This window comes from Carassius auratus, chromosome 42, assembly GCF_003368295.1.
Source record: "Carassius auratus strain Wakin chromosome 42, ASM336829v1, whole genome shotgun sequence".
Lineage (NCBI taxonomy): Eukaryota > Metazoa > Chordata > Actinopteri > Cypriniformes > Cyprinidae > Carassius > Carassius auratus.
In genome coordinates this window covers 12,599,086-12,619,791 of record NC_039284.1, presented here as the reverse complement: position 1 = coordinate 12,619,791, position 20,706 = coordinate 12,599,086, and the positions used below count along the sequence as shown (strand labels likewise).

Here is a 20,706-nt window from a genome sequence, read left to right as displayed (position 1 = left end):
AAGACATGAGGTAAATAATCATAAAATAATGTAAATATTTTCTGGGGTGAACTACACCTTTAAATAAGAATTGGAATGCAGATTAAATGAAAGACAGGGCAATTTGGCATTGTAATGGTTAACTGAAAATGTTATCTTGTTTATTTTTGTTTCATAGCTGAGCGATCAAAGAATGACCCAATGGGGGCTTTCAGCTCCTGTCCTTCACTCCTGAAATACTGGCTTCTGTTGTGTTTATCCACAGTACCGCTGTGTTATTTTAAGGTAGCACAGCCTCTGACTTCCCAAGTCAGTGCAGACAGCCGTAGGCTGAGGAGAAAGGCCACAGATTTGTGTGTATCAATGTGTGTGTGTCTGATGTTAAGGAAACGACTCATGTGTGAGTGCTCTGCATGCCAGTTTGTAATTTTAAACTGAATATGAAGAAAACAACGCCCACAGGCATAGAAATAGCATAAGCCCTTGATGACAACGCAAAGACTGTGTGATTGAGTGTGTTGTGTTCATTTAGCAAATGTGCATGTAAATACAATCACTGCTGATAGAGGCAAATAACTGTCAGTAATTTTCCACTACCCATATTTAAAGACAGCAAGAAATAAAAATTTTGTATTACGGTGCATGACTGATAAGTGCATGCCATTCGTTTTTCAACTACCACCCCCCCCACACACACACACACACAACACACACACACACACATATAAACATATATTGAAATATATATGAATATATTTTTCTTTTTTTATTCTAAACAATAAAACAAAATGATATATTTACAAAGTGCTTCACTTACTTGTGTATTTAAAAACAGCAGAATGGATAGTCTGTGCTTTATATCATTTCTACAAATAACCCTTTTTTGTGTGTGTAATTTTTAATATAGGGAAATTTGCTGATTGATGTCATAGCTAGCATTTCATGAGGGTTTTCTGTTCTGTTCATATAATGGAAGTTAATTAACATTATCGCATGTATAATATTACAGAAGTCCATACCATTTCATGCTTGCTTTATTATTTGGAAATTACCTAGTTACTTATTTTTTGTAATTTTGAAGTGGAATGTCAATAAAGGAAGGTGAACAATGTGCCCATGTGTATTATAATAATAGATTTATATATTCAAAATCCATATCCATGCTGACTGTAAATTGATGTAAAAATACCAAATAAAATTCATCGCCATAGCAACAGGGCATGTTAATTAAGACTGGAGTCTTCTTTCCATCAGTAAATGTAAGGGAGTCTCCTTTGTTGCTCTGTATGGGTTGACTATTTACCAGCTGGTTTACTAAACTCTATAAGCTCCACTCCAGCAGAGTATATTGTAGCAGTGCTGATCAGGGTCAGAATCCTACAGCGGATGAGGCAGTTTGGGTTAAAGAAGCATCTATTTGAGCGATTGAGACTCAGGGTGGGTTGTGTATTTAGCCGTGTGTTATCGCTTACACTGCAGCTTGTCAGGTATAGAGTCACGAGAGAGAAAGACACACTGGAAAATCTCTCGGGGAATGTTATTCCTGCCTGTTTACATGGGAAGGCAGCCGACCCATGCAGACCCCAGATCATTTCAAATACTCATAAGAAAATACATCTCAATAGCAGGGTCAATTGAAATCAATCAAAGGCAACAGAAAAGGAAATAACTAACCTACTGTGTAGAGTGATGTTTGATGTGCATCCTTTGCTCAAGCTTATGGTCTAATGTGTGTGTTGGACGGAACAACAGGCCATTTAAAAACGTGTTATAGAAATAACTAATAGAGCTGTCTTGTCCTTATATGTGCAAGAGAGCAGTGGTTGTGATGTCAAACTAGAGAACAGGACTGTTTGAATACTAACACCGTTGGATATCATACCGTGACTCCCAGGGGTCAGATTGCAGGGTCTGTTTATCATAATAGCCTGTGTTTTCTTCAGTGATTGTGATGAAATGAACACGTCCCCCTTACTGATCCCACAGCACGCGTGTGCTTAGAATCCAATGAAACCTCACAATCTGTTCAATCAATCAAGACAGGCAGATAAACCCCCCCCCCCCCTTTCAGATCCTGCTTTCTGTCTATGAGATTGAGTAATTTACAAAAGCTAGAGAAAAAGATCTGTCCTCTAGCATTAGTCAGCTGTCCAGGTATTGAAATGTGTGTTGATGTGTGTGTGTTTAACAGTGCCATCCATCCATCCATCCATCCATCCATGAACATGAACAGCATTATATATTTTGGGGTTGGTCTGATTTTTTTTTTAAAAAATATATAAATTTATATAGTCACTTATGCTCAGCTAGGCTGCATTTATTTGATTAAAAACAGTAAAACAGTAATTTTGTGTCTGTTCGGCACTCTCGCCTCATCAGTGAGAACACTAGAGAGGAGATGATTGACCGTTAACAGTGTCTAGTGAGAACACATTCATCACTGAGTACATATTGACCCTTTCTACCCAGTGCAAAAGAAGGGATTGACAGGCAAGATTATGTCCTCTCCCAAACACTCCAGTGCTGATTCTTGTATCAGTAAGTGATATTGTCTAAATCAGTCATCTCTGCCCTGACACTGACCCCCGGCCCGCACAAACAAACACATGTCTTCTGCCTATTTATAGAGGCCTGTTTTCATCAGAGGTCACCCTTCCACATCAATCCAGTCAGGTCAGTGTCTATAAATGTGCATCTTCACTGGGAAGTGCAGCACTCAGCTGAGATTCATTAATCTATTATGGCAAAGTGTGTTAGGAAAGACGAGTCTGTCTTCTTTCAATCAGGGCCGAGTTAACTCAAACAACTAGAGGAAGGTTTGTCGGTGATAAGACGTCTTGTTTGAGTTCCCTGAGATTCAGTTTAGGTTATCTGGGTGTTGGTTAATTGATGCAATTTTTCAGCATGGACAGCTTCAATTCCTGCCAATGAAAAACAGACCATAGAGTGATCAGAAAGCACTTTGGAAAGCCAAGAATGAAGACAGTCTGTAAACTGTGGATGATCTGTGGGTGAAGACCTCTTTTCTCGGTTTATTCAATTATCTTTAAATTGACTTCAGGCAAATTTACTGCCCTGACACCAAATGTGACCCTGCCGAGGCTCAGCCAGATATAAAACCACAAAGGAATTTAGCCTCAAAAACTTGGAGGTTGTTGTTTATTGTCTGGTTGATATGTCTGAGTTGCTTGTATCAATGGGAGCTCTCATTATCTCTACTTTGGTTAATATAGTTTAGCGTTTTCTTGGATGTGTCAGCTTTGGGAAATGAAATTGATATATCCTTATTCACATATTCCAAAATCCAAATCTTGGCTGCCAAAAATAAATGTAATTCAATGATTTATTGTGCTTGTTTATCTTGCTTGTCCACATGTTTTTTGGCGGTGAAAGTGGTGACATTTGTGTAGTTTGAATGATGTGAGGCCAGTTCACAAAGAGATTTCTTCTGCATAGCTTTCTAATCTAACTGTGAAGCACATTTTTTTAGGGTTGTATACAATAATAGGGCCCTATGAAATTTAATTTGCAATTTTACTTTATTTACTTATTTTTTAGAAATTTTGTTGTGTATTATATTTTTCTGATGAAGGCAAAAACATTAATCTTTAATTCCAATAAAAAATAAAACTATCCCTTTTGTGCAAACAGAACCAATTTTTGTACATTCAAAGTGCTACACAACAGAAGTTTACTGGGTAATGAGCAATGTCACGGAATTCGTCAAATATTAAATTAATAAATGAAATGCATTTCAGTACACTTTAATCACACCGTGATATGGACTAGTGTATGTGAATATTAAAAGGAAAAAATATTTAGCTACTAAATATGACAACTGCGAGCGTTGAGCGTGTGTCACAAGCAAACTAGCACACAAAACGCGTGTATGTGCCGTTCATTCCGACACATTCCATGTTACACAGTAGCCTAAATTCCATTTTTATGAATGGATTCCGGCATTCCGTCCCAATTTTCTACATCTTTTCTACATGCACTCAGTGAGGATAACTCGATAGAAAGACATGTTTTCTTGCCATTATTTTGCAGTTTAGTTTTTTTTTATCTGCATAAAATATGCCATCTTTTGCTGAAAGGTGGTAGATTCAGTTATGTGTATGGGTTTGTTCATGCATTGCCACTGAAAACCAATGCAGGAAACACTGGAATAGATTGATTTTTAGCATTTTAAGAATCAATATCAAGATTTTTTTTGATGGTATCCAGTGTTTAATTATATGAATTTTTCAGTGTAAACACATTGTACACTTATCACTGAACCGAAACTGATCTGTGATTGTAATATTGGATCCCCACTAGAGACGAGTGTGTATTCCGTGGGCACTGATCTCATATAATGCACTGGTGCACCCTCAATGTGCAGCCAGCTGGAACTTATTACAGGACGATAAAAGCAGAACTCTATGACTAGCTCCATTTCCTGTGTCAGATCCCTGGACTGCTGCGAGCTCTAATTTCCTATTCATCCCTCCCCTGAGGGGTGCAGGGCCAAAAAGAGCTGCTAGCCAAGCGTGGATTTATGGCAGTTTTCTGGCAATGAGATGCAGATAGATAGCATTTGGTAGAAAGAAGACCTAAGCGATCTTTTCCCTCTCTTCATCTATCTCTTGCTCCTAATCTGGATTTTGAAAGCAAACAAACATCAGGGGTGCCAACATAGATTTGGTTTAGAATGCATCGTTTTTTGATGGCTCCCAAATGAGAGCAGAAAATTTACCTGATGCAGAGAAACATCTGCAGCCTGTCCCGTCTCATTGTAGGGTCTTTGGGGTTTTACTTTCCTATAGTGTATAAATGACATGCAATTTCTTTCCGTGGGATGCACACTCAGCAATCACTGGTATGGATCTACATGTCAAGACTTCAAATGAGGCATGTGCTGTGTCCTCATGCATACATTAGCATTATCTGAACACCAACCATTCTTCATTGACACCATGTGATTGAAAAAGGTTTGTTGCACCAAAAAACCTTTTAAGAAATGGTCTGGTTGTACCAGTTCTGCCTAAGTTAATTTAACCTAGTTGCGATGTAACTTGTGCACTACAAAATAGATTTGTGTTTAACCATTAAATTTAGTTGAAATGTAACTCCACATATAAACTAAATATACATGGATGTCTCAGAGTAGAAGATGGGGTAATGATTGGAGTAAAACAGATTGAATTGCACCAATAAGTTACTTAACAAACTTGAGTTCTTTAAATATATGTGATTTTGATGACATTGACATATATATTAATTTATAATAGAGAGAACTTTATTGAATAATTCACTTTACAAATCCACAAAACAAATGCAATCTAAAAAAAACACACAAATAAATTAAGTCAGAATAGGTAAATAAAGAAATTCTTATTATTTTTTACCAATTCCTATCTAGTTGAATGGAAGAAATTCTGAAATTTCAAAAAATTTTACACTGACATTTAAACATATTTTTAATCAAAATCTGACATGAACTGTGCCATAAATCTGGTTTATTGTGGTCAAAAAAAAAAAAAGCTTATTTTTCTGGCTTTATAGCCAATGCACATGTATGCAGTCCTAAGCCTGCATCTCAGGACACTGAATGTTTCTGTTATAATCAGAGGTTCTGACGGCAGTTTGCTGCGATGCGTTGACTTTGCTAATTGCCTATTGGCAGGAATTATTCCACCATATTGTGTGTGTATATCTAAAGTCTTTGCTAGTAGTTACTTAACCTCTAGAGTGGTTTGTTGCAACCCAACCCAGGATACTCTTTTTTTTTCTTTTTTTTTGTAAAATGAAGGTAAACATGTAGACACAACCGAATTTGGCTGCATAATGCACAGTAATGAGGGGAATAAAGTGACATCATTACTGAATAATGATCTCAGGGCTCAAATGGAAATGACTAAGGATTTAAGGGTTTAGGATATGAGATGTTTAAGTGGCTGTAGTGGACCTAAATCCGTGATTTGGAATGGTCCGGCAATAGTAAGCCAGCTAAACAGACTCTATGTTTTCTCTCTTTGTGCGTTTTCCCATGAGCGCTTAGGTGGAGATTTGTGGAAATGACCCCAAATGGCATGTATTTATATGGACCCTGAGCTCTTTTAGGACCTCCGTGTCAGCAGGTAGATCCAGACAGTAAAAGCAAGGTGATTTCCTCTAAACCACATTCCTCTTTACTAGGGCTGCTGGGTTTGTGCAGGCTAACCAAAGGTGAAACCACATTTAAGTTGTGTGCTACAATACAAACTTATTCACAAATCCCCTGGAGCAAGCACCCACTCAGATAGTGAGGCTGCATATTACATCAATAAATCTTATGTTAATAGGGTCCTGAATGCTTGTTAAAGCTGCTGTGGGCAGTATTTTGCTAACTTCCACAGGCACTCATTCTTCAACCACACGCAATTTCTCCAAAACTGGCTGAATGAGTGACAGGCTGAGACAGGGCTTTAAGATTTCTGATTATATTGTTTAGATATGCTGATTTAGATGCTTGAATGATTGAGCATTATATGGTAACAACATGTAGTTATTTTGCATAAATTTCACTGATTATTTTGCATGACAATATACTACTATTGCACAGTTTTTCAGTTGAGACGGCGTGATGTGAAGCATTAAAGTTAATGTGTTAATTTGTGTGAGAGAAGTAAATTACACTCATTATATGATAGAATTGAATTTTTTTAAATGAAGCGTGAAATATGAAATGTTATACAAACCATAATTAGAAGACATCAGATGACAGCGGTACAACATTTTTGTTGCATATCTAAGTGTGGTGAAATTTTGTTTTAATATTAATTGTGAATTATTGGCCTTTAAATGAATAATCATCTTCGTTTTCTGAGGTTGTTTATTTGTTTACCAAATTTTCATTTATGATCGATCATTTTGGATTTGATTCAAGCTTTTTTTTTTTTTTTTTTTTTTTTTACAGATTTATAAAAAAAGTCCTGAATCTTTTCAGAAGAAAGTCGTATGGAATAAAGGACAAATTGGTGTTTGGTGTTGATATGAGGTTACACAAACTTCTACACAATGGATGCACATCTATTGATGCTTCAGCTCACACGCATTATCTCACAGTCTTATAACAGAGTCTTTTCTTTGCGTGCTTTGTTACTTTCATTGCAGTAAAGGTAATGCACTTTGCTCAAGCACAATGCACACTATGACTTGAGCAAACCTCTTTCGAAAGCAATCCATGTTGTCATTTATTTCCTGGAAATAAACCTACAGAATGTGGTATTCCAAGTGCAGAGCCTCTCTCTTTCTATCTCTCCAAACATATGGTTCTGCCTATACCCTCTGTGATTCCTGAGGAGATTAATGTTAGGGTTTCTCTAGCCGTGTGACTGTGGCTGCCCACCGGTCTTGAGCGTGTTCATACAGAACTGATGAATGTTTGGCAGTGGAAGTGATTTGCTTTAGGTTCAGAGAGCTATGATTTCACTCTCGTGTGAAACACAACAAGGAACAGAGCAGAATCTGAGCCAATAACAGAGATCAGAGTGGAAATATGCTGTTATTTACTGCCACGTCAATTTAGTTGTTTTAAGCTGGACTGTAAAATGTCCTCAGTAATAATAATGTGTTTCGCAGATGTCAGTCAATAATTACATTTCCTGACATGTTATTTTTAGTTTTTTTTTGCTCAATGCTCATGGCTGTTGCAGATGATCACATAGTACATGAAGCTGACGTACACGTGTCCGTGTATTTTGCTATCAAATAAGTGCAGCCTTGGTGATCATGATATATTTCTTACAAAAACATAAAAAAATCATACCAAACCCATGTATTTCAACAGTAGTGTGTGTTATAGACATATTACAGAATCACATCATGTTTGACCTCCATATGGCTGTGTACCCTGCGGGAGTGATGTTAAAAGAGACCACCATAATGTGAGTCATAGATCTGATGGAACTGTCTATCAGCTGTAAGATGCTGTCTATGTAATCGCTTAAATATAGAACAGATGTGGAATCATGTGTGGGCTGTGGACTCTTTCTGTGCAACTTTTCATCCACTATAAGTCTGTAACAAATAAGTACCACAAAAAAATCTGGCACAAAACCCAACTCTTAATGAAACCAGTTCAGTTTTCGAAAACACTGGACATTTAAGAAAGTGGAAACTGCAGATTATACCTTTGCTTTTGTGTTGACGCCTTGGCTTGCATCCATAGAGCTCATTTGTGTAAAAAAAAAAAAAGGCCACTCTATTTCAATCAACAACCATGTTAATTTTATGACTCTCTTGGCTGAATAAAAATTCTCTTGGCAAAACAGATATTTTATTATAACTTGGATAGGTATTGTTGTATCAGTAATAAGCCTCAAATATGCCCTGATTTATTTCTTAGGATTAGCTTACCTGTTATTTCTTATATTAGCGGATTTTAAAGAAACTTACAGGTGAGGAGCATGTAAATTACCCATTGGATTTAACAAGAAACTAGCACAATGGAGGAGTATTTCTATATATGCGACATTCTGGAGTAAGAATATGAATGTTAGATCCATACTATGTTTATATATATATATATATATATATATATATATATATACATATACATGTGTGTGTGTATGTGTGTGTGTCTGTGTGTGTGTTTTCCAATATTTATTGCACTTTTATGTGCAATTTAATCCTGTCACATTTTTGATTAGTAATCTGAGAGTTATATTCGGATACTTTTGCTTTAAATTACTTATTTTTGCTTACAAACTACTTTTAAATAACATCTCAAGTTCGACTTCTAATTGGTGTTGAGCATGTTTTGGGTCAGGATGTTCATGTTAAAACGGATCAGGTTTGTTTGGATTGGGTTTTTGAGCTGTGTGCGGTTTCAAACTTCAGTTTAAGTTCAACTTTGACAGAAATTGAGTACTTTCTGCCTACACTAAACCTGCTGTCTGAAGCTCAAATGCATGCATATGGAATTATAAGCATACTGTGTGCCCTTATCAAAAGCAGTCTGTCCTTCCTCATCCGCATGGTTAGAAGCAGTTTGGGTGCAAAGACTCGAGTGGGTTCTGTGGGGGCAGATAGAGAGCTGGTCCCTCCAGAGACTTCTGGGTTTGTTGATGTAAGAAAATTGTCAAGGCAAAGAGGTGGGTTAAGGATGTCAAACTAAACAGCGTCTTTGTGAGGCTTATGGATATGTTGTATATTCTCAGAGGAAGGTGGAAATGTAATGAATGACCAGTGAAATCTCAATATGAATGAAGCCACTCACAAAACGAATGCCGCATTAGCCAAAAGCAACATCAGGTAATATATGTCAGTACTGCAGAAACTGACTTTGTCCTTACATCGCTCTCCAGGTTTTTACATGTTTATAGTTTACAAGATCTTATGAAGGAAATACATCTGCAGAGACCAACAATTTTGTTGGCTTTTATAAGATTACGACCTATAAACTAGCAATGAGAGCAAGGATTTTCTTTAGTTTCTTGTAGTGAACTTAAGCATTGAGTTTCTTTTGCAAATACACTCACCTGAGAAAAGTTGACCTAACAGTGGTCATTTTCAGTGTAGGGTTAATCTGGTCTGGTCAATTCTAAACCAATTTTATCAGCATAAATTATAATGCAGTGATATCCACACCAACCTGAATTAGTTTTAGTATTTTTATATTATAGTATTAATATTTTGAAATTACTTTTATTTTCAGTATTTTCAGTTTCCATTTTAATTTAAGTTCAACTTTTAATGTTTTTTTTACGAGCTTTTGTCATAATTTTTTCTTTCCTTTTTATATTAGTATTTATACTTGTTTTAGTGTTAGTAATTTAGGTACTTGAATGTCAATTAACAAAAAAAAAACATCATGCACCACATGATCAGTATAGTTTAATATCTGGAAATTTTCTTAATCTTTTTATTCAAAACATTTCTCGCTGACACATCTAACATTCCCCAAAGGCAAACATAATGAGGGTTAAACAAGCCACTAACTTCTAATTTAATCTTCCTCTGTCATTAAAGGCTTAATTCACCCAAAAAATGAAAATTCTCATCATTTCCTCACTCCCATTTTGTTGCAAACCTGTATGCATCTATTAAACACCAGATTTTTTTTTTTTTTTTGCGGTCCATATTATGAAAATGAATCTGAGATCAGTTCTAAACTGTGAAAGAGTCTTTTGTCCGACTGATTTGTTGGTGTTGGCATGCTCAGATACCATTAGTCAGATGATGTCATGTAATCTTTGACTGAAAATCAGTAAGCGAACCAGACCATGTTCCACAACAATGATTTGCGGCTCTGATATGTCTCCTGAATCCATTAGAAGATCTATAGCGTTTTGTTTAATGTCAGACATGTGCGAAGCCCAAAACTTCCTTCTATCACAACTGACGAATGTTTTTTGTTAGCCAATGTATAAGATAGTTCTGTACACATATTTTTGATTGCAACACAGCATCAGATGTGTTGAACTCTTTCTAGTTCACATCTAATGACTTCCGTGCACTGTTAAAAATAAAGGTTCTTTATTGGCATGGAACCTTTAAAATTATGCATATAGTGGAAAAAGGTTCTTTAGATTATTAAAATGTTCTTCAGACTAAGAAAAATTTTTCTTTTTAAAACTTTTCACTTAAAAACCAAAATGGTTCTTCTATGGCATCATCGTATTTATTTTTAACAGTGTAGACACATAAGACAGCATAGAAAGTAGGACAGTCTATTTTTTGTTCCCAGTATGTAGCGCATGACTTTTGCCCCTTGTCCTTCATGTTTGTCCCAGTGGGACGGCCCATATAGACGATGGTTAATTGATTCAGTCAGGGCTTCTGCTAGCAGTGTTAATGACTTCAGTGTTTTCAAAACCAGCCTGATAATGGCTGCCATTCTCTCTGGTTCCTGCTAATGAAATAAGGAATTAACTATCGAACAGGAAACTAGAGGCTCTGGAAGCAGGCCTAACTTTTGCTCATTTGCTTTGTCCTCTTAAGTGGGCGAATGTGGCTTGTGACTAGTCTGGTGGCAGTGAGTAAATGCTTCCAATTAGGTACTTATAACCATACAGACTCTTTTGAATCTAATTCGACACTAAGGAATATGAGCGGTTTCTTCAGTCTCAGATCCAATTCCCATCATGATGAATGGTGACTTTCCAATCATCTTTTCTTCGAAGCTCTCATCTGAAGTATGTTTAAAGCAGAGCTCTGGACCGGAGGGCTTCAGTCCATCTGGCAGTTTTAAGAGGCCTCTTTCACCCTCTCACAAATTCGCTCGGTCTGTTTTTAGCTGGAGAACGAAAGGCTGGAGCCAATAGAGCGCTTTAGCTTTCATGGTCCTGTTTGTCCTCCCAATGAAATTTCAGTCTCCTTGCAATCTTAGTGCTCTTTACAGAGGACATAGGGTTTATTTTTATAAATGTCTGTTAGGTAATAATGTAAATGCTGCAAAATGTTATAGATGTTGCATGAATGTGTCTTGAATGAATGCATAGCTCTCTTCCATGTTTACTGACTAAAATCTGGTTCCTTTGGAAACTCTGAAGGTAGTTGCTAAGTGCTCGCTTCTTCCTCAACCGTTCTAACTATTTTATAACATGAAGTGACCCAAGTAAAAAATTCTTTAGGCAAAGCTGTAATGCAAAATATTTTATTCATGCAAATGGTAAAAATGCGGAAAGACATTTTCCACAACAGTACATGCTTTGTATCACTATATTTGTCACTTCAACTGCTTCATAAATATTTATTCAGAATAAATATATAGTACATTCCACTTTTATGTAAATCAAAACCCTCCATAATTTATATCAGATCTGTAAACCACTTAGAGGATTGGATCTTATGATTTTCTTTGACATTAAACACCTATTGAATTTTGGTTGGAATGTGAGAATCAAATTCTCATAATAATAAGTGAAACGCCTGCAAGCAGCACTTTCCATTTAGATAAGCACAAGTATTGCTTAATTTTTCCCTGTAAGGCATTTATTGCATTGGCAAATATCTGAAATTGCTTGTAAACTTGAGACAGGCAGCTTTTCGTGCATCAATCTTTTGCGTTTTTCTTCAAAGTGGATTTAAGTAAATTTTTTTACAGTTAAACTGAGTTAAAGTCTGCTATTTCTAGTTATTTTTTGGTTACGTCTTGAAGTGGCATGGCTTAGGATTTGGTATTTGGGTCTCCCCCCTCCACCTTGTTTTTTTCTCATTATATTCTTGTTATATATATATTTTTTTCCTGTCATGTTTTCCTGTTCCTAAAGTTTGGTGGGATGCTGAAAATGGCAGACAAAATGACCATCAATGACAGACCCCTCTCAATCTGTGTTTACATTTACCCTCAATCAAATGAACTGTGAAGGCAAATGAGACTTCAGAATTCATAAATTATATACTTAAAATGTGATATGCTTTCATTTACATACATTACTAGAGCAGAAATCTGAAGACTTGATAAAGTCTTAATATATTTTGTTGATATATCAAAGTTTGTTACAGTGATATTTTGAGTCTCTTTTTATCATTGAATACATTTAAAAATACTTTCAACAGCCAATAAAAAATAATTTTTCACCATGTTTTTAGGAATACAATGTTGTATCAAAACAGACGAGTGATATATGAGCAAACCCCTCTGTATAAACCTTTGAGATTTCTGGCTTAGTACTACATGAGACAAAAAATATTATTATTATTATTATTATTATTATTATTATTTTGTATTGCAGTTTTAATATACAGGTGCAAATAAATAAGGTGACATAAAAGAAGCTGTGTTTTGGATGTTGTCTTTCCATTGGTCTGAAACAACACTTTATGAATGTTGCCCAAAATCTCAAAATAGACCAGTGCATGTAAAAACTGAATGGCTGCATTCATTAGATGCTTGTAGTGTCTTGCCATTAACTGAACTCTTGAATGCACTCTCACAGAATCATGAACACTTTTGTCATGGTAATAGTCAATGCTTCCCAGGAAATAGGTTTATCACAGGACAGACACCTTATGTACAACAAGAGATAGAAATTGCATGCAAAAAGAGGCAGAAGATCTTTCTGGGTACAGTTTGACCCTTATGTGGGGTTACATTTCCTTTTGTATGGACACTGACCAGACCTGCTTGACAGAACCACCAACATGGTCAGAGATAAGCGTCTTAGGTCTGTATTTAGATGTAGTTTGATGTTTGCTTTATTTGCTCTGGCCGAGGATGGGAGAGATACACAAAGCAGCTTGTGTATGATGAGAGTCGGCCTCTAGATTTACACTGACAGCAGGAATGTGTGGTTTTAATCAAAACAGACCTTCAGTCTCTCTCCTTCAGTGACTGTGCTCATGTGCAGGGCTTTGATTAGCTGGACTGCTGCCCTGTGCCCAGCCGTGAGGGTCCTGCCAAACACCGTAAGCCCAGAACAGATGGATTGCACTTTGTGTCTGACACGCTGTGGTCCCACCAACTCTGAGACTCACGATGCAGTGTCATTTAATACAATGTGCCATAAAAGCTGCGTTAAAAGGAAAGTTACAGTTATATGATGTTGCTCAAGGAACCTTTTAAATGGACTCCCCACCACTCACCCCAAAAAAAAAGGTTATTGCTAAAGCATCTAAAATAAAACAAAATTAAATGAAAAAAAAACTTCCAACTAGATATTAAATATTATCGTGTTTATTAATATTTTGAATTTGATTTTTTATATATATATTTTCCCTTTTCATTTTAAAGTTTTAGTAATTTTATGTTTTTGACATTTTTATTTTTGTGTTTAAAATGTTTTTAAGTTTACATTTTTATATATATAAAATTATGTTTTTATTTTTATTTTATTTCATTTAAAGTTTATTTCATAAAGTAACAGAATGTGTTTAAAGGTTTTAGTTAACTACAATAATCCTGCTATGGCAGATTTTATGTACATCCATCTGTGCTTTAGACAAACACTACACACTGTCATCATCTGCACTAATAATTCAGCCTCTCTGCATGCATAAATGAGTGTGGCCTCTAAACCCAAGGTACAAGGTTAATTGTTATACTAGCTTGTTTAAAGTTCAAACCTTTCCATAACTACTGCAGTCGGAGACGGAAGCACCACTACAGTTTCTTACAGCCATTGTATAGATGCTAAAAAGGTCAAGTATCTATCAAGGCACTGGAGATGCTAATTAGAATCCATCTAAACATTAGGATGAGCTCCGTAGTATCTATGTAAAATATGAAACTCCAAATGCGAATGCTGATAAATCTTAGCCACAAGGAAAAAATTATTTAAAAAATTGTGAGATCACTTAATTCTTCCCTGTGGCAGAACTATTTTGTGTAATGTAGCTTTTAAGTCAATGTCTTAATCAAAAACTATACACAGATGGGATGCAACAGAATGAAAGATTAAGTATATTTATTTCTGAGTGTCCACTAAGTCATTTGCAAGTGTGCATCTCTTCCCTTGTGTGATGGAATGATGATGTCATTGCCTGTATCTCAATTAATCTAATTAAAATCATTCCTGCATCTTCACACTGGCCCTGTGTGCATGTGCCAAAACATAATTATGATCTTCATCTCACGGAATGCTCAAGCACATGGTGTGATGATGCACCAAAGCCAGATAATTGGAAGCTTTATGCTAATGAAGACTTGGAAGACAGTAAAATAAAGAGCAGACCAAATGCAGACTGACAAAGCGTGAGAACAAGGGCGTGGTTTGCATTATAATTGTATTCTGCATGAAGTAATGAACCTGCTTTATTATACACAAATAGTGTGCACATTTTTTATGCTTGGTGAATATACCATGAGCGATGTTAAATTTCAATTAGTTATTAATCGGTGAAGTGGTTTGGGCTCATGGCTGGTAACCAGAAGTTTAGTGGTTTGATCCCTGCAGGAAGTGAGCCATGAGCCAATCAGAGCTTGAGCAAGGCACTTAATCCCAGGATGCTCCAGGGGGATTGTGAATGTAATAAGTTCATGGCACTGTTCTGTGGTGACATCATATGATCATCTTAGAAATAAATTCCATAGTTGTGTAGCAATAAATGATTTATTGTAGTAACTAATTACTTAACAGTGCAGATAGACTCATTTATTTGGTTTAAGAGCGCTTAGGGAAAGACAATGGAGGAACCAAGGGTGTATGTTTGTCCTAAGGAAAGTTTAATTGCTCCAAGGTTGCTTGTCAGAAGACTTAATTGAGTTCTCAGTTTCTTCATCAATCAAGATGTTCTTCTAAAATTTCTTTGGAGAAATAAAAGAATATAGATCAGTTAATAAAACAATGTGGTTAGCGTCTTAAATTATTTTGTGTATAACTTTATGTCAACTCATTTGTTTCTTTATTCATTTATTTTAAAAGGATAGTTCAACAAAAAAATTAAATGTACTCACTTTTCATTCTAAACCTGCGACATTCTTTGTTGTGTGGGGAAAAAAAGAAGATATTTTAAACATATTTCCTTTTCTGTACAGTGGAGCTTAGGATCCTTCTTCTTCTTAGGATCTTCTTTTGATTTTCAGTGATGAACCTTCAACATCCATAGAACTTTTTTATTGCACAAAAAAGTGCTTTATTGTTGAAAAGAATTTGTTGCACTTCACTGTAAATAAATGGTTCTTTTAAAAACTGTTCACTGTAAGATTCTTTTGGGGACCAAAAATGGTTCTTCTATGGTATCACTGCAAATACCTTTTTTGGAGCCTTTATTTTTAAGATGGCATGTGAAATAGTTCTCCCTGTTTGTCTCTCCATAGGATCCTTCCTTCTCCCTGCTGATCCACGAGAAATTGCAGGTTCCCAACAGCACACGCAAGGCATGGAATGAGCGTGACGGTCGCTGTGACGTGTGTGCCACTCACCTGAGTCAGCTGAAGCAGGAGGCCGTCCATATGGTGCTGAGCCTGGATCAGTGTGATGTATCTCCTGGGTCTCCTCCATCCCTGGCTTCCCTGGTGGGATCCCGTAGTGTCCTCCAGGGTCCCACACCACCTCGAGACTGGGCATTCCTCCCTACAGGCTACCATTCCTCTGCCTCTTCTACCGTTTCTGCCACCACCTCCACTTCTACCCCAACAATCACAAATGCCAGCAACGGCGGCAGCTCCCACCACCCAGCCTACCCCAAACACGGACCCAAACCCAACAGTCTTGGGGTGAGCAATGGTGTAGAGAAGAAGAACAACTCACCAGGCCATGCAGGAAAGTCCACAGGACCGCAACAGCCTCATCTATCCAGCAGCCCCAGCAACACTAATGGAACTGTGTTGAGTTCTGTCGCACTCCAAGCTCATCAGTACCTGGACGGCACCTGGACATCTGGACACCTGTCAAGAGCCAATGGCGTCACACTCTATCCTTATCAGGTAGGCATATGTCAAGCCTTATGCATCTATCTGGTGATCTATCCATCTGTCTATCTGTCATTTGCTTGGTCCATCTTTCGTTCCATCTGTCTGATATCCTTCTGTCTGTAGTTTGTTTGTTTGTTTTGTTTATTGTTCTATCTGTCTACTTTTGTCAATAGTTTTTTTCTTTTTTTCTATTGTTCTGTCGGTCTATCTTTCTGACAATCGTTTGTTGTGTCTGTGATTCTATCATTCTTTCTGTCTGTCAGTCCATCTTTCTGTCTATCATTATTTTGTCTTTGTATCTGTCCATCCGTCTGACTGTTTGTCTGTCCATCTATCTATCTATCTACAGTATCTGTCTGTCTGTCCATCCGTCCGTCCATCCGTCCCATCTGTTGTACTGTATATCTATTTTTGATCCTTCTGTCTATCATTCTAAGTGTCTATTGTTCATTTTTTTATATATCGATAATTTTTTGTCTACAATTCTGTCTGTCATTCTGTGTCTATCTGTCCTTTTGCCTATTGTTCTCTATCTTTCTGCCAATCGTTAATTTGTTCATTCTGTCTATTGTTCTATCATTCTGTCTCTCTGTCTGTCTGTCTTTCAATATTTCTGTTTATCATTAATTTGTTCTGTCTGTGAATCTATCTTTCTATCTGTATGTCTGTCTGTCTGTCAGTCGTTATCTTAGTATTGCATCATCATGTTAATAAAATGTCAGTGCATACTGGAAAGTGCATATGTAGAGTGTTGTAAATCAGTCACTTATGAGGCTCAGTTAGCATGCTGCCTAAAGGTAACTGCTTATGTCGGCAACAGACTTCAAGACAGCTCATTAGTTTTTTGGAACAAAACCTTCACTTTTTTATTCATGGTTGGAGAGTTGACGTCCCTGTGGGGAGAAATGCCACCTGATGTAATGAGGTGCTGTTTGCACATTGTGGTTAATGTTGTAATCTGATGATACAGTCCTTTGGGAAAACTTCTGGAACTAATGTGCATTAGTAATGATTTGAACGGAAGGAATTACATTTTATATAGACTGCACGGAGTCAGGGGAACCCTTTGAGAGAATCGATCTGATTCATTTGTTTGGATAAAAGCTTAGTTCTTTTGGTCTACTATGTTTGCGGAGACAGAGGAACCTTGGAAGGCAAGTTCATTTAGTTTCTCCCCTCTCTGTAATGGCATGGTATCTTGATTATATCACTGGAGAACAAACAAATCAATTCTGGCAGGCAGATGAGTGACATTCAGTCCACTTGAGACCTAATTCCTAGTTATTTTACTCTCACACTGTAGATCCAAGGTTAGTGCAAGAGTCAACATATCAAATTTGAACAAGCATTTGAATATGGTCCAAATGAGAGATTTTGGTTTAAGAGGGGCAATTTAGTCTCGGCGTATGTTGTCAGTCTTCAGTCTTAATTGGAAAAGAACTTGCAGCAAACTGAATTGAGGCACTCAGGAGTCTATTTAGTAAAGCCTAAGAGAATTAAGTCACAGCAGGTTGATTTGATCTCATCAGAGAGATGTCTTCTCTGGAGTAGCAGTGGCTTATCAGGGAACATCAGCTGGTTTGGAGTATAAAGGAATGTTTAATAGCAGAGAATCAGCTGCTCTGCGGAGTTTCAAATCTTATAAAATAAATTCAGCCATACAAATAGTATTGTTACCTTTAACATATAATTATTTGCGATTACAATTAAGGATGTCACGATTACGTAAACGATTAAAGCAGCAACAATCATTCACTTATGTTAAGTCCACTTATGTTATTCTGCATGCTTAAGGTGTTTTTTATTTTTTTTACATGATATCTTAAGGGTTTTTCCCTTTTTTATTTAAAGAAGATTCCAATCCAGTGTATAGTTGGAATTAGGCAGTTAGGATGTTTTAGCTTGTTTATTTTCATTAAAAAAATATGTCATGTGTATTTATGCAGAATATGTTGTGATAGTAGGACTCTACTTCAGGCAGCTGTGCATAATTTTAAGTCTGTTTCTCAGTGAGAACTTCCACATATGCAAACATCTGCAGAATTTGCTTCTAAAATTTGCTTTTGCTCAGAATGCACAGATTTAAGGTGAAGCTTTGCAGTAACTGCAGATTTTGGGAAACCATGAAAGAGTGAACATCACACATACTGTAATGTAATAAAGTAGGACCTTTCCAGTGATTCAATTTATAACATGGACATAATACTAAAACAAATGTTTGGCTGTTATTTGGCACAGAAACATAATCACATATTTATTGTCATACATAGACCTTAACTCACTTAATCTTCATATATAAATCCAATAATCTGGACCAAGTGTGGTTTTACATGTTTCTCAGCCTTGAGGAGTTATTTTAGAGTTTTTGATGGTGGATTAAATGAACAATTGTTTTTTATATTGGATCCGCAGACTGGTGGATTGTGTTAGTGTATGTGTTTTTGCAAGAAAATGAGAAATCAAGAACAGGTTGGGATTTTAATGCGGCTAGCAGACGAAAAAGCTAATCTGAAATGTTGACATCATGAGTTAATCAGGAGTTAATTGTTGATTTCAAAGCATTTGAAAGTGATAAGGCAATAAGCCATTACATAATATAAAAAATGTGGTCTTAGTATGCATTTGAGAACGTCCTTGAATGTGACTTGTTGAGTCAGAATCTGTCTGTTTTATAATAACACATATTCAAATCCTCTGAAAGGACATTCACTGTAATTGAACATGAACATCTAAGAATTCAAAGGAATACTTTCAGCAATAAATAAATAAATTAATACAATTCTGTCATCATTTACTGGGTTTGACTTTATTTAGCTAAATACTGGCTTCAAACTTGACCATGATTCCATATTTGATTTACAAGCTTCTCTTCTGAATAATGATATGCTTTTATCATTTTATTTTTTTATTTTTTATTATTATTATTTTTATTTATAATATGGACAATACATCTGTGAAAAAATATATATATTTATGGCATATATACATTTTTTATTATGTTAATATTTATTACAATTTAAAATATTCACATTTGTAGAAATAAAAGAAAAGTTTAATATTTAACATAACTTTTCTAACAGCAAATAATGACTGAACTTTAATTAAGTATATCTATTTGATCAACTATCTAAGGCTAACATTCAGGCTAAGAATCTGGTCTTGAATGTGTCTTTCAGTCAGTGTTTGATTGGGTCCCAAAAGATTCTCATGGTTGGAGTTTTGGTGGGTCTTATCTTGATTGTGCCAGAGGTTAAACAGTATGGTTGAACAAGGAAGTCATTTAGGCTGTAGATGGGGCACACCCTTCACCTCACTCTAATCACGTCTTCTTTAAGACACTCGTTCTCTCTGGATTGGGTTTTTCAGCTCTATCTTGTTCTGTCTGTTCTTTTCCTCCTTGAGCTAAGCTCTGTATCTCCTTCTCCATCTCAATGAGTCTTTTGTGACTCCTCTGCTTTTCACTTATGTTTACTTTGGCTAAGATCTGTTTTATTTTCTGTATCTCTCCCCCTTTCGCGCTCTTTCATTGCCCAGGGGGCTGGTTTTTGTGCACAGGAAGCCGTTAAGCTTGTCTTGGAGAGTCACTCCGATGGTGACAATTAGGACTTTGTTATAAAAACAGTTTGTGTGCCACACACAGAGCTCTTACATTACATTTGGACTTTGTCTTATCCCTTATAAAATCTCCTCAAGTAGGGCTCTTTTCTAAAACCCACATCCCTTTCTCTGGAGGAGGAATGTGGCTCCGACCCAACGGACACTTACAGCTTGTGCCCATGTCTACATCACAGGCCCATTTAAAGGCATGATGGGGCAACTTCGGTCATGAATATGTTTTATATAAACTGTGGAATCTGTGTTTATTATTTCAAGAGAAAAGTCCCTCAATTAACTGGTTCCTTGGCTGGGGTTTATGCTACAGGCAGAGAGCATCTGTAAGGCATAGGGGGTCTCCTTTGCTCTGTCACGAGCTATTAAATGTATTCATTCAAAGATTCTCTCAACTTCATAGATTGTACACAAAATGAATACAAATTTATAAATTTACAAATTTAAATCAGTTGTGTCAATTGAGGTTGTATTCTACATCTAATGTTGTTTAATTAATGTTTATTGCATTATTTCAGTATCATGTGTGTAACTATGATGGTGTTTAGCATTTGTTTGAATGACACTATGCACATTATATAAAGTATTTCCCTCCTCAGCTTGTGGGATAGCTGCATGTTTGCAATGAGCTTTCATTATGTGAATTTCTGATCACCACCTGTTTTTGGTGGTTGTCAGTGTATTTCATTGGTACAAAACAGATATTAGTACTTTAATAGGTGGGTATATTACTATAACATTAAATCAATTCATTAAATTTGGTTTTTATTTATTTATAATTTATTTTACTGTGA

The 20,706-nt window shown here is 36.3% G+C and overlaps 1 protein-coding gene across 1 annotated transcript in view; it reads left to right on the top strand.

Annotated features, from left to right (window-relative positions):
- The window catches only part of LOC113060684 (kinesin-like protein KIF26B), a 54,082-nt gene that overhangs the window by 9,117 nt on the left and 24,259 nt on the right, over positions 1 to 20,706 (top strand). The window contains exon 3 of the mRNA XM_026229809.1: positions 15,707 to 16,315. Coding sequence (XP_026085594.1) covers positions 15,707 to 16,315 — 609 coding nt within the window. The remainder of the gene's footprint in view (positions 1 to 15,706; positions 16,316 to 20,706) is intronic.